Source organism: Podarcis pityusensis, assembly GCF_964106645.2.
Source record: "Podarcis pityusensis genome assembly, chromosome: 18".
Taxonomy (NCBI): domain Eukaryota; kingdom Metazoa; phylum Chordata; class Lepidosauria; order Squamata; family Lacertidae; genus Podarcis; species Podarcis pityusensis.
Genome location: NC_138043.1, coordinates 5,075,309 through 5,091,960, shown reverse-complemented (window position 1 = coordinate 5,091,960; position 16,652 = coordinate 5,075,309). Strand labels below are relative to the sequence as shown.

Genomic DNA, 16,652 nt, shown 5'->3' with positions numbered 1-16,652 from the left:
AAGAGGGATTGCTGCTTTCACTGCGCAGTTATCCCTCTTGCTGTTCTGGCTTCTGAGATTCAGAATATTTTTTTCCTTGTTTTCCTCCTCCAAAAACTAGGTGCCTCTTGTGGTCTGGTGCGTCTTATAGAGCGAAAAATACGGTAATAAAAATGCATGGTCCCACACCCACGACTTCTATGGAGAATCAGGCCGCGCACTGGCTCACCTGCTGCAGCAGCCCATCTAGAGAGTCCTTGTCTTGCGCCGTGAGGCCGTCCTTCTGCAGCCGCAAGAACAACTCCGGCTTCTTGTAGGGCTTGAGGGCCAGCAGATGCAGGACGCGGTCTCTGAAAGGCCGCTGGGAGACGGCGCTGTTGCCTTTCTTGATGGCACTGGCCAGGTTGACGGGCGTCGGGCGGATCCGCGAGGGGACGGCGTCCGAAGCCACCGGGGCCGGTTTTCGCACCTTGACCGTCTTGCCTAAGCGAGAGGAAAAAGAAAAGGTTAGGGTCCGTGCTGTTTTTGGGGGGGAGAAAGGGTGGGGATATGGAAAAATGGATACACAGTGGTACCTTGGTTCTCAAACTTTGAAAAACCACCCTTAAAACAGCTATTGAACATGAACTTTACTATAGAATGAGACCACTGGTCCATAAAATGAAAGCAATAAACAATGTACTGCAGTCGCACAATCCATCCATCAATCAGTAGCTGAACTGGATTCCACGCAGTCCCAAAAACGAAACAAAAAAAGAGCCGCAAAAATGCAAAATAAACAGCAAAAACAGACAGACCTCAGCGTAACACTCAAATCAGAAGCATAACACTCAAAACGGAGAACGTTCGGCTTTGGGAAAAAGTTCGCAAACCACCACCCTTACTTCTAGGTTTGCAGTGTTTGGGTTCCAAGTTGTTTGAGTACCAAGGCGTTTGAGAACCAAGGCACCACTGTATCGATTTTGGGCCAACCAAGAGATTCTTCCATGTTTACATCTCTAAGTGACAAATGCCATCAGTCCGACGCAGCCCAATGGCCATACGTTGGTTTTCGGTGGCGTCTCAGAAGCCGGGTGTTTCGGTTCCCGAACGCTGAAAACCCGGAAGTAAATGCTTCCGTTTTCAAATGCGCCTTGGAAGTCGAACAGCTTCCGCTGGGTGTGCATGTTATTCCTCCAACACCCTGTTTTTCTGCAGACCGCCCTTTGCGCCTCGGTTTATGACCGTTTCGGAAGTCAAACGGTCTTCCGGAATGGATTACGTCCGAAAAACAGGGCACTGCTGTACCTGAAGCTACAACACCTTGTTAACAGCTTTCCTGAGCTCCCAAGACAACAGAGATATTGGAACAACCGGACTGATCTTTCGAAAGTGAAAAAGCAGTGGTCGCTTTCTATATATGTGTTAGCAACAGGCAAGCTTGATGTGCAGACTCTTAAGAAATGACTGATTGGGAAAGCGTTTTGGCTACTTGGTACTGTTAATCTGAGGAGAAATCTGAGGGCTCCCTTGGACAAAAAACAAGGACACCAGCCAGGAATACCAGAGCAAAACAGCAGCCAGTAGGCTTGGTCTTTATTGAAGACTGTCGTGACAGGACTCCCACCTGCCACAAGGTGGAACAAGATGGAAGCGCCGAACAAAAGAGAACCCAAACTTTTATTAGCTGCTAATCCCCATGTTACACCCCCCAAACTACATCACTCATACATCATGGTTACATCATGAAAGGGGAGGTCTGGTGGCAGGAATCTGAGCATCCTGGACCCTGCCCCATGGTTCCCCTTGCCCTCCACCAAACATCCATCAAGTGAAACAAAAGAAATATTTACATTTCACTGTTTCCCAGCCAAGTGAATCACACCCTTTTGTCCTCATCTGGGTTTGTTATTTCTGGAATGGCTACCTGTCTGGCACTCAGGTATCAGGAGGCCAGGGATGATCTCTCAGGCAGAGGGGCTGCTGACACGTCTACCGTATTTTTCGGTAGGACGCACCTAATTTTTTTTGGGGGGGGGAATAAAGAAAAAAAATTATTTCCCCCCCAGGCACGGGGCAGGCGCAGGGGAAGCCTGAGCTTCCCCCGACCCCAGCCCCCAGAACAGCCTGCTATCCGCAAGCCTAGGGAGCCGTGCCGGTCTCCCCAGGCTTGCGGAGAGCTGCGCGAAGCCCGGGCACGCTCTTCAGCGCGCACCAGGCTTTGGAATGCAGGCAGCTCTGCGCAACCCTCGGGAGCCCCCGCGAAGTCGCGCCGGGCTCCGGAGGGTTGCGCAGAGCTGCAGGAAGCCCGGGAGCGCAGGCAGCTCTGCGCAACCCTCGGGAGCCCCCGCGAAGTCACGCTGGTCTCCCAAGGGTTGCGCAGAGCTTCCTGAAGCCTGGAGAGCGAGAGGGGTCGGTGCGCACCGACCCCTTTCACTCTCCAGGCTTCAGCGAAAGCCTGCATTCGCCCCCTAGGATGCACACACATTTCCCCTTCATTTTTGGAGGGGGAAAAGTGCGTCCTATAGGGCGAAAAATACGGTATATGAATTTCTGAAGTTTCCCCAGTGAGCCAGTACACAGATACACTGATCAGTGAATTCTTACATTTGGTATCGTGCAGCAAAGGCCCTTTGAATAGATAGGAAGAAACTGTGATGAAGTGTTTTGTGGGGACAAATCACAAAAGTCACAAAAGCGATTGTGCTGGTTTTGGTAGTGGGCTGCATGTGTGTGATATCTGCTGGAGGGGCAACCCCCCCAACCTATACATAAATTCCTGCAACAGTACCAACGGCTTTATACAACAGAACGTAATATTCTGACTTTATTGGACAACGCTTCTATCGTTTGGACAGAAAACGATGCTGGCCTGTGGTAGCCTTGAAAGAACCCCCCAACCCGAGTCACTAAAGGCTGCCAGTTTGTGCAGGCACCACTGGATCTGGTGCCTATGGACAGACCACAGGATCTGACGCGGCAAAAGGCAGCTTCCTTTTTTCTTAGGAACCTAAATCAGATAGGAGGCCAGAATGGGGCTGATCGCGTTCCGAGATGAAAGGGCTTCCTGTTCCTGGCTCGCCTCGATTTCCTTTTCTAAAAACAAACACACACCGAAAACCCTCGCCTTCCTAGAATACAGGCAGAGCTTGCAAGGTCAAAGATGCTCTCCGTTTTTATTTTATTTTGTACAGAGGCTGGACATGAAAAGAAGCTTTGCCCAAAAAACAGCAGCACCCCAATGTTTTAGGAAAGAAAGTTCAATATGTGGTGGGAATTACAGAATTGTATCCCTGTGATAGGAATTTTGAGGTCTTAGATATATGTTAAATGTTTATAAGTGTACCAACCAAGCACATACATAGATCAGCACAGGAAGACCGACCTGGAACCATTTTTTACTCCCAAACTGACCAAATGTTTTCCATGCAAGGTCAAAGGAAAATGGAAAAGTCTCCCATTGTCTTTTCCTTCACAAATCCTGTCTTAAGGGCACATTTAAGATATGAATAGGGTGTGAGCCTGTGACCTGGCCCAGGAACTAAGTATTTATCATTACAAAAGACTTGCCAGGCTCCCCAGGGTATCCAATCAAGTGACCATTGAACAGGTAACCTGGCAGTCAAGAGGTAAACAAAGCACTCAGATTTCTGCTGTAGACCGCCCTTTCTGTGATGTAGGTATGATGTATCTGGGGGTGGTCTTGGACTCCAGGGAGGGAATTTAAAATGTCTATATAAGGGCAGGCACACTTTTGCTCTGGGTTCCTCCTCCCTCCTGCGTGTGGTGACTGAGGACCCTGTTGCAACAGACCCTGATGCTGGGAAAGATGGAGGGCACAAAGGAGAAGGGGACAACAGAGGACGAGATGGTGGGACAGTGTTCTCGAAGCTACCAGCGTGAGTTTGACCAAGCTGCGGGAGGCAGTGGAAGACAGGAGGGCCTGGCGTGCTCTGGTCCAGGGGGTCACGAAGAGTCGGACACGACTAAACGACTCAACAACAACAACATTCTAACCCCTGTGCAACAGGACTCAAGTCTACAGTACATGCCTGGTTTTAGAGCCTTGTCTTAAAAAAATAATTCATCGTTCGTCACAGCTGTTCTCTCCCTCTCTGACGCAGAGAACCTTTGCTACAGAAGGCTGTGTTTAGGAGGAGATTCACGTGTGGCCGACACCCGTCCAACAACCGCCTAATTTGCGCTAGAGGAAAATTTCCCAGAGGAAATGAAACTTTGCCCCCGAGAAAAGTTCCGAAGCTTTTCGTTTTGGCAGGAAGGCAGCTACGGAGAGGCCTTTTACTGCTTGCTGATAAGCCTTCCCTCCCCCTCCCGACGGGGAAAAAAAACCCCTTGCGTTGTTCTTCCCAGCACACAGGAAAACACACACTTCCTGCCATTGCTTGCTCCTGCAAGAGTTTGGCTGGCAACGCACACCAAAACGATGAGTCAGGGATAACTCAGCAAACTGCAATCTGCTCCTGTTTACAGACACGGACTCCCCGGAGGAAGGGCGAGAGAGGCAGGCCAAGCACTGTCAGCTCCGAGAGTCTGAAAAGGGCTCCCTCCTGATCACTAATAATAATAATAATAATAATAATAATAATAATTTATTTATGCCCTGCCCATCTGGCTGGATTTCCCCAGCTACTCTGGGCGGCTCACAACAGACTATTAAATCCAAGATAAAACACCAAACATTAAAAACTTCCCTAAGTAAAGGTAAAGGGACCCCTGACCATTAGGTCCAGTCGTGGCCGACTCTGGGGTTGCGGCGCTCATCTCGCTTTATTGGCCGAGGGAGTACAGCTTCCAGGTCATGTGGCCAGCATGACCAAGCCGCTTCTGGCGAACCAGAGCAGCGCACGGAAACGCCGTTTACCTTCCTGCCGGAGTGGTACCTATTTATCTACTAGCACTTTGATGTGCTTTCGAAATGCTATGTTGGCAGGAGCAGGGACCGAGCAACGGGAGCTCACCCCGTGGTGGCGATTCGAACCGCTGACCTTCTGATCGGCAAGTCCTAGGCTCTGTGGTTTAACTCACAATATACTGCCAGGATAAAAATTATGAAACCGGTATCACGATACAGACTTCAAACCGGGTTTGAACGATGCATCGACCGGCCCTACCCCTGACACACATCACTATTCACAATACAGTGGTACCTCGGGTTACAGATGCATCAGGGTACAGACTCCACTGACCCAGAAATAGTGCTTCAGGTTAAGAACTTTGCTTCAGGATGAGAACAGAAATTGTGCTCTGGCGGCGCGGCGGCAGCAGGAGGCCCCATTAGCTAAAGTGGTGCTTCAGGTTAAGAACAGTTTCAGGTTAAGAATGGATCTCCAGAATGAATTAAGTACTTAATCCGGGGTACCACTGTATATTGACGGGTCAAAAATGTTCAGATCAATACAGTCACACCTTGGAAGTCGAACGGAATCCGTACCGGAAGTCCGTTCAACTTTCAAAATGTTTGGAAACCAAAGCACAGCTCTTCCCCCGGAAGGCTGCTTGCAAGAGAAGGCGGGTTTTGAAACAGCTCCACGGCCGGAGACACTCTCCCCTGCTGCAATGATTGACCGTACGCCATGCTGTCGCTGCTCACCAACATAGCGGCCCCCCGGCTTGATGACGATGGCCCCCCGGCTCCGGGTCTCCTCCTCCACCAGTGCCATGCTCTGCTTCGCCTTCTGGTAGGAGTCGTCGGTGGCACAAACGGTGATTTTGTCTTGGATGGTGCCAAGGCAGTCCAACTGGATGTTCCCATTGCTGCTGAAGGGTAAGCAGAGGCAGAAATGAAAAACAAAAAGGAACCGGAGTCTTTCGGGAAGAAGAAGCCGCCTGGTCATCGCACCTAAAGCGCAGGTCACCACCCCACCCCAGGTCAGAGACAGTGTTGCACAGTGGTTAGAGTGCCTGGGAGATACCAGGGCTAAAATCCCTGCCTGCCTCCGTTTCTTCGCCTTCCTCTAAAAGTCTCCTGGTTTGCTGGCTTTCTAGGCTATGCGGCCCTTGGGACCTCCCTGTGTGGCCCACAATGTTGTCCACAGGATAATAATAATAATAATAATAATAATAATAATAATTTATTATTTATACCCCGCCCATCTGGCTGAGTTTCCCCAACCACTCTGGGTGGCTCCCAACAGAATATTAAAAACAGAATAAAACATCAACCATTAAAAACTTCCCTAAACAGGGCTGCCTGCAGATGTCTTCTAAAAGCCAGACAGTTACTTATTTCCTTGACATCTGATGGAAGGGTGTTCCACAGGGTGGGTGCCACCGCCGAAAAGGCCCTCTGCCTGGTTCCTTGTAACTCACTTCTCGCAGGGAGGGAACTGCCAGAAGGCCCTTGGCGCTGGATCTCAGTGTCCGGGCTGAACGATGGGGGTGGAGACACACCTTCAGGTATACTGGGCCAAGGCCGTTTAGGGCTTTCAAGGTCAACACCAACACTTTGAATTGTGCTCAGCAACATACTGGGAGCCAATGTAGGTCTTTCAGGACCGGGGTTATGTGGTCTCGGCGGCCACTCCCAGTCCCCAGTCTAGCTGCCACATTCTGGATTAGTTGTAGTTTCCGGGTCACCTTCAAAGGTAGCCCCACGGAGAGCGCACTGCAGTAGTCCAAGCGGGAGATAACCAGAGCATGCACCACTCTGGCAAGACAGTCTGCTTGTGTGGATCAGGGGACAAAGAGGGGTGCCTGAGCATGTGCAGAAACGAGCCTACTGTGCAAAGGTAGTATTTGCACCCAGCGCCCTGCCCACACACCCCTCTGGCCTCGCTGACCGCTGGCCGAAGGGGGAAGGTTCCCACCCCTGAGTCGAAGAAACGGGTCGCAAATTGCCCTATCGCGTAAGGAAGTTTTCTGGGGCGTTCTGCTCCCATTTGAAAACCTGCGGAAAACCCACATCGCCGGCCGTGGGAGCTGCAGGGATTGAGGGCCTGGACGAGGCAACTCACCTGGAGACATACTGCTGGACGCAGTCAAAGCTCCCCTGGGGACTATCTTTCCCGATGTTGGAGAGGTAAAACGAGAACGTCTGGGCCCCCGCTGCTCCGTCCGGCCGAGGTATCGAGATGTGCTGGGTTGTTGTTTTAAAAAAGAAAATAAGATTAGAAGATGTACATGTGAAGCCTTAGCCAGCAAGTTACAGGATAAGGGAATAGGAGAGTTGGAAGGGGCACCCAGGGCTCATCCAATCCAACCCAATGCAAAGCAGGAATCCCGCCCGAAGACGCCCCATCAGATCTGGCGGTCCCGACCTCTGTTCAAAAACCTCCAATCCATTATTATTGTTGTGCATTCAATTTGTACACCACCACCCTTCATCTGAAGATCACAGTGTAAAAAAGCCAAATAAAAAACAGAGAATAATGACAAGAACACACGCAAATGCTACTAAAACTAGAGGAGCTATTGCTGCTGCTGCTGTTATTGACAGAATCCCAGAACCATGGAGTTCAAAGGGGCACCCAGCGGTCATCTAGTCCAACCCCCTGCAAGGCACGGATCGCTCCTAAAGAACCGCAGCCAGATGGCTGCCCTGTCTCTACTCAAAAACCTCTAATGAAGCAAGGGAGGTGGGGAAGGGGTAGGAGTGGGGAACATTGTGGGGGCAGGAAGCCCAGCAATCCCCATATAAACTAACCAGGACCTTGCATTCCTCATGTGCCTCCTCCTCGAGAGGTCCGGAGGGTGGCAACACGAGAACGGGGCCTTTTCTGCGGTGGCACCCTGCTTGTGGGTTGCTTTCCCCAGGAAGGCTTGCCTGACACCTTCATTAAACACCTTTAGGCACCAGGCAAAGACGTTCTTCTTCAACCAGGTCTTTTAAATGTGTTTGTGGGAAGGGGGGGCTAGCGGTTTGTTTGTAATAATAATAATAATAATAATAATAATAATAATAATAATAAAATTATTTATACCCCGCCCATCTGGCTTGGTTTCCCTAGCCACTCTGTGCGGCTTCCAATAAAACACTAAAATACAGTAACCTATTCAACATTAAAAGATTCCCTGAACAGGGCTGCCTTCAGATGTCTTCTAAAAGTCTGGTAGTTGTTTTTCTGCTTGACATCTGGTGGGAGGGTGTTCCATAGGGTGGGTGCCACCACCGAGAAGGCCCTCTGCCTGGTTCCCTGTAACTTGGCTTCTCGCAGGGAGGGAACCGCCAGAAGGCCCTCGGAGCTGGACCTCAGTGTCCGGGCAGAACGATGGGGGTGGAGACGCTCCTTCAGGTATACAGGACCGAGGCCGTTTAGGGCTTTAAAGGTCAGCACCAACACTTTGAATTGTGCTCAGAAACGTACTGGGAGCCAGTGTAGCTCTTGTTTTTATTTTATCTATTCATTTGTGCTTTTATCCTGCATTTTGACCTTATGAACCACCCTGAGATCTTTCAAGGAAGGGCAATATATAAACCTAATAAATAATCAGAAGAAGATACCAGGACCCGCAGTAGAGAAAAGCACAACCAACCTGTTTCTTTGCCAGTGGCGGCCATGCTCAGGGGTCAGAACAGCTGCCTCTAGCTTCACCCTTCAGCATCGCCCCCCCCCCCGCCCCAAACCCTGGTGAGCTCGCGCCGGCCAGTGTGGACACTGCTAATCTACAAGGACCGACGCTCTAACTGAAGGCAAGTTGCCGTGTTCCAATTGCAGAAGTGCCGTGGCTCTGCGGTTAGAACACCATGTAAAACACCCCACCCACCCACAAATATCCCGCAGGTAGAAAAACAGCATGCCAGAGCAAAATCCCTGACAAGCCAGCTTTCTGCTTGCGGAAGACTCTGCTTGCTGAGACCCTACCTGCCTGCGGACTGTCTTGCCAGAGTGGTGCATGCTCTAGTTATCTCCCGCTTGGACTACTGCAATGTGCTCTACATGGGGCTACCTTTGAAGGTGACCCGGAAACTGCAATTAATCCAGAATGCGGCAGCTAGACTGGGGACTGGGAGTGGCCGCTGGGACCACCAAGGAGGCGCCCGAGGGCTCTTTTGTGTAGGGTTGTGCTGTCACCGATGACATCCTTTCCTTTACCTCTCTTTTAAATCAGAACCAGTGAAGGCAGTGAAGGTCCTGTGTGAGTGTCTGGAGGCGGTTGGAGGATGGATGGCGGCTAACAGAGTGAGGTTGAATCCTGACAAGACAGAAGTACTGTTTTGGGGGGACAGGGGGCGGGCAGGTGTGGGGGATTCCCTGGTCCTGAATGGGGTAACTGTGCCCCTGAAGGACCAGGTGCGCAGCCTGGGAGTCATTTTGGAGTCACAGTTGTCCATGGAGGTGCAGGTTAATTCTGTGTCCAGGGCAGCTGTTTATCAGCTCCACCTGGTACACAGGATGAGACCCTACCTGCCTGTGGACTGTCTTGCCAGAGTGGTGCATGCTCTAGTTATCTCCCGCTTGGACTACTGCAATGCACTCTACATGGGGCTACCTTTGAAGGTGACCCGGAAACTGCAATTAATCCAGAATGCGGCAGCTAGACTGGTGACTGGGAGTGGCCTCTGGGACCACATAACACCGGTCCTGAGAGATCTGCATTGGCTCCCAGGACATTTCCGAGCACAATTCAAAGTGCTGGTGCTGACCTTTAAAGCCCTAAATGGCCTCGGTCCTGTATACCTGAAGGAGCGTCTCCACCCCCATCGTTCAGCCCGGACACTGAGATCCAGCACCGGGGGCCTTCTGGCGGTTCCCTCATTGCGAGAAGTGAGGTTACAGGGAACCAGACAGAGGGCCTTCTCGGTGGTGGCACCCACCCTGTGGAACACCCTCCCTTCAGATGTGAAGGAAATAAGCAGCTATCTTCTCTTTAAAAGACATCTGAAGGCAGCCCTGTTTAGGGAAGTTTTAAATATTTAATGCTGTATTGTTTTTAACACTTGATTGGAAGCCGCCCAGAGTGGCTGGGGAAACTCAGCCAGATGGGCGGGGTATAAATAATAAATTATTATTATTAAAAAATATCCGTTGCAGAATTTCTTTTTGAGAGCCTCGCCAAAGCCTGGGGGGAGGAAGCCAGCGAAGCCATTGCATGAGGGAGGAAAGAGGTGCCCTTTGCAATCCTCTGCCCCAGTTCCCAGCTTAAGGGCAGAAGTGGACCTTGCAGAGGGGGCTCAGGAACCGTTCTGCGTGACAGAGAGATGTCAGCTGCCATCAGCAGCTCTCACAAAGCGAAACAGGGAAAGAGAAAAGGCTCAGTTTCCAACAAACCAGCCCCAAGAATAGAATAACGGCCGTTTCCAGTTTCTTACTGAAAACTCATATCTGAACTACCTTTTTTTTTTTTTAAGGGGGCTCCTACGAGATTTGGCCCAGTTTCTGAACCTCCTAACCGAAATCCCATTGTCCCGTCTCAGTGCTGGAGAGGCCATTATGATTATTTTTAAAGAAAGAGAGAGCGCGCAAAGCAGATTTTTTTACATTCAGTCACAGGCCTTCGACTTACCCCTTGGTTTCCTTCGAACTGAATCGACGGCTTCAGCGCCACCGAGTCCTGGAAAGAGAGGAGCAGAGAGAGGAGAGAAATTAATGTGGGGACATTACCGAGACTCTTGCAACAGCTGGAATCAGACCCAAAGGGCAGCTAGATGCCCCATTGGGTAGGGTTACCAGACATCCCCATTTCCCGGGGACAGTCCCCGGATTTGCAGATTTGTCCCCGGACAAATTCCATCCCCGGATTTCATCTAATGTCCCCGGGAACCATGGCAGTCTCAGCAGCCCACAGCCAGCCTGGTACCGCAGTTGGCTCTGGCTAGCTTCAGGAGTTGCCCACTAACTCTGGAAAGTTAGCCTTGACGTTTTCATCCCCAAAAAAGTTTTTTATTTGAGTTTCCATTGAAATGAGGCTGTATTTTAATATTGTATTTTAATCCTGTTTTTAAGTTGTATTTCAATCAATTTGTTTTTATATCGGGTGTTAGCCGCCCTGAGCACCGTCTTGGCTGGGGAGGGCAGGGTATAAATGAAATTTATTAGAGTGGTACCTTGGGTTACATATGCTTCAGGTTACATACGCTTCAGGTGACAGACTCCGCTAACCCAGGAATAGTACCTCGGGTTAAGAACTTTGCTTCAGGATGAGAACAGAAATCGTGCAGCGGCAGCAAGAGGCCCCATTAACTAAAGTGGTGCTTCAGGTTAAGAACAGTTTCAGGTTAAGAACGGACCACTGGAACGAATTAAGTACTTAACCTGAGGTACCACTGTATTATTATTATTATTATTATTATTATTATTATTATTATTATTTTAAATGATATTTATTAAAGTTTCACATAAAAAGAGACACATCAATAAGAAAAAAAAAATTAAAATTAAAAAGAAAAATACAGTATACAAAATACAGAAAGAAAAAAAAGAAAAAACAGTAAAAACACTTCCATCCTTTCATCACTACTTTTGGATTTACTTATTTTCAGGACCTCCTCATACCTCCCTCTTTTGTATTCCAATTCAGTTTGTTTGTCCAGCAATTCCTTTCCCTCCTTTTTAATCCCAATCCTTGATCTTTATATAATATAACATTAAATTTTTACCTATTAATAGCCAATTTTCCATTCTTTTAACCTTTTTAATCCTAATCCTTAATCTTGATCTATATATAACTTTAAAGCCTGTACAGCTAGAAACCACTTAATTTCAATCCATCATCACTCTAACATTCTTTAATTTTGCAATATTTCTGTAGGTAATCTTTAAATTTCTTCCAATCTTCTTCCAGTATTATTATTATTATTATTATTATTATTATTATTACCGTGGTGCCCGCCACTTTGCCTCGCTGGAAGTCCCCATATGATGTGTTGCGCACAAGACACATCATATGGGGACTCTATGGGGTGAAGACACAGCGCTGGGCACCACCGCCAGGTGAAAGCTGCACAGGGTCACTGAGCTCGGTGCGCCACTGCAACTTGGCGCTCAGCTCGCCGTGGGCACCGCTGCCCAAGGCCATCGGCTTGGGCTCTGGGTGCTGCTTGGGCGGCTGTTGCTGCGGCTCCGCCACTGCGCTCCTCGACTTGCAACTGGCGGCTCAGCTTGTTGGCTAGCTCGTCGTTGGCCATTGCGGACGAGAGGCGAGCAGGAGACGAGCTGATCCGGCCGAAGCTCGCCTGCTCCTGCACGCTCGCCACCTGCTCTGCCCCGGACCCGCTGACTGGGCGCGCCACAGCGCAGATGGGCAGCCGCTGGGCGATGGAGATGCCCAGACAGACGGGCAGGGCAGCAGCAGCAGGAGGAGGGAGTTCTGCTAACGCTTAAAGGTAAAGGGACCCCTGACCATTAGGTCCAGTTGCGGATGACTCTGGGGTTGTGGTACTCATCTCGCTTTACTGGCCGAGGGAGCCGGCGTACAGCTTCCGGGTCATGTGGCCAGCAGGACTAAGCCGCTTCTGGCGAACCAGAGCAGCGCACGGAAACGCCGTTTACCTTCCCGCCGGAGCGGTACCTATTTATCTGCTTGTACTTTGATGTGCTTTCGAACTGCTAGGTTGGCAGGAGCAGGGACGGAGCGACGGGAGCTCACCCCATCGCGGGGATTCGAACTGCCAACCTTCAGTTCGGCAAGTCCTAGGCTCTGTGGTTTAACCCACAGCGCCACCCGCGTTCCTGTGGGTTAACTAACGCTTACTCCTGAGTAAACCTGTAGGGGATCGCAGTGCAAGGAGGGAGGGAGGGGGGCAGCACAGCGAGCGCTCCAAGAAAGACCGGGACCCAGGGAAGGCTGTGCAACAGTGGAGACCGCAGAAGAGAAGTTATTATTTCTTTATTTTCTTTAATAACTTTTTTCCTCTTTTGATTGATTGATTGTGTCCCTGGATTCACTGAAATAAATCTGGTAACCTTACCATAGGGAAGCCCCCCAAGCAGGAGGCGAGAGCGATAGCTTCCTCCCGCTCTCCTCCTCCTCTGCCATTCTAAGGTAGAGTGCCTCTGTCCATGGAGGCTCCATTTAGGAACCTTGATAAGAGGAGAACAGGTAGCAGCCGCATCAGGCCGAAAGGGGGGCGATCTGCCCTCGCTGTGGCCAACAAGATGCCCCAAGAGGACCTGAGAACAAGAGAAGCGACTCTTCCCCGCTTGCGGCAGTGGTTCAGGCCCGGCTTTCTGGAACGGCAGAAAACAGATTTTTTCCCCACCTCCCACGTGGTGGCCCTTGAAGGATTTGGAGGCAGCTGCCCGATCCCCTCTAACCATAATACTACTACTAATAATAATAAATTTTATTTATATCCCGCCCTCCCCAGCCAAAGCCGGGCTCAGGGCGGCTTCGACCTTCAGCTACCACCCTGCGGTTTTATTTTGCCCTATATCTTCCCTGCCGTTGCAGAAGGTTGCTATCCCGCCGGGGTGCTGTGCAGGTGCGCAAGCGCAGGAAGTGGGTGGTCTTGTTCAGTACCGAGAGTTCATATGAATCTCTTGTTTTCACTTAATAATAGCGTCGCCGTTTCTAGTTTCTAGAACCTTGAAATTTGCCGGCGCTGCCTGGGAAACCTCAGAATCAGCGTGTGGCTCCTGGCAGGCCCAGGCCAGTTTTCCACCCTGTCCAACGTCCCAACCAGCCAGATGCAGAAGCGATGGCAAGAGGGGAAGTCCAGCCCCTGCCAAGCAGCTGGTATTTGAAGATAAGACTCCCTCCATGGGTGGGGGTTCCACTATGGCCTCCGTGAACCCATCCCACGATGAGCAGAAATGGATGAAGTTCATTTAAAAAAGAATAAAAAGCAGACATTCTTTGAAAGCTAAGTCTTGTGTCGCCAGCATCCTGGTTATCTCAACAAGGAAGGTTCTCTTGCTTATCTAGTAAAGGTAAAGGGACCCCTGACCATTAGGTCCAGTTGTGGCCGACTCTGGGGTTGCCGCGTTCATCTCGCTTTATTGGCCGAGGGAGCCGGCGTACAGCTTCCGGGTCATGTGGCCAGTATGACGAAGCCGCTTCTGGCGAACCAGAGTAGCGCATGGAAACGCCGTTTACCTTCCCGCCGGAGTGGTACCTATTTATCTACTTGCACTTTGACGTGCTTTCGAACTGTTAGGTTGGCAGGAGCAGGGACCGAGCAACGGGAGCTCACCCCGTCATTGCGGGGATTCAAACCGCCGACCTTCTGATCGGCAAGTCCTAGGCTCAGTGGTTTAACCCACAGCGCCACCCGAGTCCCAGGGAAGATATAGGGCAGCGCAAAATAAAACCGCAGGGTGGTAGCCATGGTTAGAGGGGAGAGGGCAGCTGCCTCCAAATCCCTCAAGGGCCGCCACGTGGAAGGTGGGGAAAAGTCTGTTTTCTGCTGTTCCGGAAAGCAGGGCCTGAACTAGTAAATCGGGAGAGGCTGCCTCGAAGGCCGGGTTCAATCCATGCAGAACGCAGGATTGAAGCACATACAGCTGATGGGCGAGGGATTCAACCCTCCTTGGTTGATCTCTCTCCTACTGGCCAGCTTTGGGCAAGTGGGCAGGCTGGTGGTCCAGTCACCAGAAGCTGGCCTGTGCAGACGCGGCAGCACGGAGATAAAGATCTGTCCCATCCAGCCAACCCCCCCCCCCCCCCCACAAAAAGTGCCCCGATCATGCAATTCAACCCACCATGTATTGTTTTGATCAGCGGTTGGAAAACTTTTTCAGCAGGGGGCCGGTCCACTGTCCCTCAGACCTTGTGGTGCGCCGGACTAAATTTTTTTTTGGGGGGGGGGGGTAATGAACAAATTCCTATGCCCCACAAATAACAAAGGGATGCATTTTAAATAAAAGCACACATTCTACTCATGTACAAACACCAGGCAGGCCCCCAAAACAACCAAGAGATGCTTTTTAAATAAAAGCACACATTCTACTCATGTAAAAACACGCTGATTACCGGACCGTCAGCAGGCCGGACTGAGAAGGCGATTGGGCAGGACCTTCGTTCGCCTACCCATAGTTTTGATGAATCAATACGCTCCCGCAAAGCACCCCTGGATTGGATTTTGAGGTTCCCCAGGCACTGTGAGCACACCTTCGAGCTACTCTTCACCTCCTTAGGAGCTCGAAGTCTGCTCCTTACCACGAATCAGGGCCCGCTAATAAAAATCATTACTTTGCAAAAGCCAGAGATTAAGCGCCCGGCTTCGCATTGCCATTGTCCTCTCTCCCTCCAGTGCGAGTGTGTATTTGTGCTGCGCCGTGCTATTTTGCAACTGATGGAGAAACGCAGATATGGGGCAGCGGCAAAAATCAATGTGGGGTATGTGTGTGTGCCTCTGGAGGGGCTGCCCGGCATTTTAATGCCCCCCTCCAACCTTATAGAATTATTATTTCCTCTCCTCCCTTAGGAAGGGCATCTAATCTCTCTCTCTCTCTCTCTCTCTCGCCAACTTCCCCTTTTGCAGAGGAAAAAGTCCCTGGCTTCCAACCAGGAGGGGCGGGAGAGATTTTTTCCTCATTAAAAAATTCCCCTCATTATATTCTTATTCTGACTTTTGGTTTCCAATAAGCAGAAGCTTCCGGGGTCCCTGTATTCAGACTTATCTATTTTTTTTATAAAAAAAGACGCTTCTTTTTTCAGCAAAGGTTTCGAAACAGAAAGTTGGCAGGAAGGAGGAAGGCAGATGAGAACCGAGAAGCTAAGCTATGGGGGATCTGAAACACACTTTGGGAACTTTCCTTATGACAGAGTTGCTTTTGGCAAGTGGAGGCATGGTGCCTTCAAGCATTCGGGCAGAAAACTTTGCAAAACTTTTTGCAGATAACGAAGTTTGGTTTCTCCCTCCGAAACATCCCACACAGAACCTATTCCTGCAAATGAAGCGATTTTCTCTTCTGAACCAATAACCAACACTTTAATGCTGACTTCTTTTTTTAAAATCCTTGATGTATTTTTTATGAGAGCACAACTTACAGATATGCAAACAGACACATAAATAAAGGGCACACATAAGAACACAGAAAGCTGCCTTGTACAGAGACAGACCCAGGGGTAGGCAACCTAAGCTCGCTTCTGGCGAACCAGAGCAGCACACGGAAACGCCGTTTACCTTCCCGTCGGAGCGGTACCTATTTATCTACTTGCGCTGGTGTGCTTTCGAACTGCTAGGTGGGCAGGAGCAGGAGCAAGGACAGAGCTCACCCCTTCGCAGGGATTCGAACCACCGACCTTTTCATTGGCAAGTCCAAGAGGCTCAGTGGTTTAGACTACAGTCTTTTAAAAAATCTGTTTTGTTTTCTTTTCTCTCACCTTGCTTTTTATTGTCTTATTTACACTACTCTTTATCTCTTTCTTGTTTGGATTAGATTGGTTTTTATTGTATCTTTATGGTGAAAACTTTCAATAAAAATATTTTTGAAACAAATAATAATAATAAACTTCACTGCAAAAAGAAAAGGTACCTAGAAATTCTGCCGTGGCGACTGCAACCTAGGTTTCAGGTGCCGTTTGTTGATTACCTGATATATCTGAGTTCATAATCATAATAATTATTTATTATTTATACCCCGCCCATCTGGCTGGGTTTCCCCAGCCACTCTGGGCGGCTTCCAACAAAACACTAAAATACAATAACCTATTAAACATTAAAAGCTTCCCTAAACAGGTCTGCCTTCAGACGTCTTCTAAAAGTTTGGTAGTTATTTTTCTCTTTGACATCTGATGGGAGGGCGTTCCACAGGGAGGGTGCCACCACCGAGAAGGCCCTCTGCCTGGTT

At 49.8% G+C, this 16,652-nt stretch overlaps 1 protein-coding gene and 1 long non-coding RNA gene across 3 annotated transcripts in view; one reads left to right on the top strand and one right to left on the bottom strand.

Annotated features, from left to right (window-relative positions):
• The window catches only part of LOC308467549, a 31,307-nt gene extending 26,031 nt beyond the window's left edge, over positions 1 to 5,276 (top strand). The window contains exon 3 of the long non-coding RNA XR_013981206.1: positions 4,704 to 5,276. This is a non-coding gene — a long non-coding RNA (uncharacterized lncRNA). The remainder of the gene's footprint in view (positions 1 to 4,703) is intronic.
• Positions 1 to 16,652, bottom strand: part of ELL (elongation factor for RNA polymerase II) — a 50,051-nt gene that overhangs the window by 13,043 nt on the left and 20,356 nt on the right. The window contains exons 2-5 of one of the 2 annotated variants that reach the window (XM_080988948.1): positions 10,423 to 10,470; positions 6,933 to 7,054; positions 5,570 to 5,733; positions 209 to 462 (exon numbers count right to left, since the gene is read on the bottom strand). In XM_080988948.1, the coding sequence (XP_080845074.1) occupies positions 209 to 462; positions 5,570 to 5,733; positions 6,933 to 7,054; positions 10,423 to 10,470 (588 nt within the window). Of the gene's footprint in view, positions 1 to 208; positions 463 to 5,569; positions 5,737 to 6,932; positions 7,055 to 10,422; positions 10,471 to 16,652 lie in introns of both variants that reach the window. The other variant, XM_080988947.1, reaches the window with a different exon arrangement.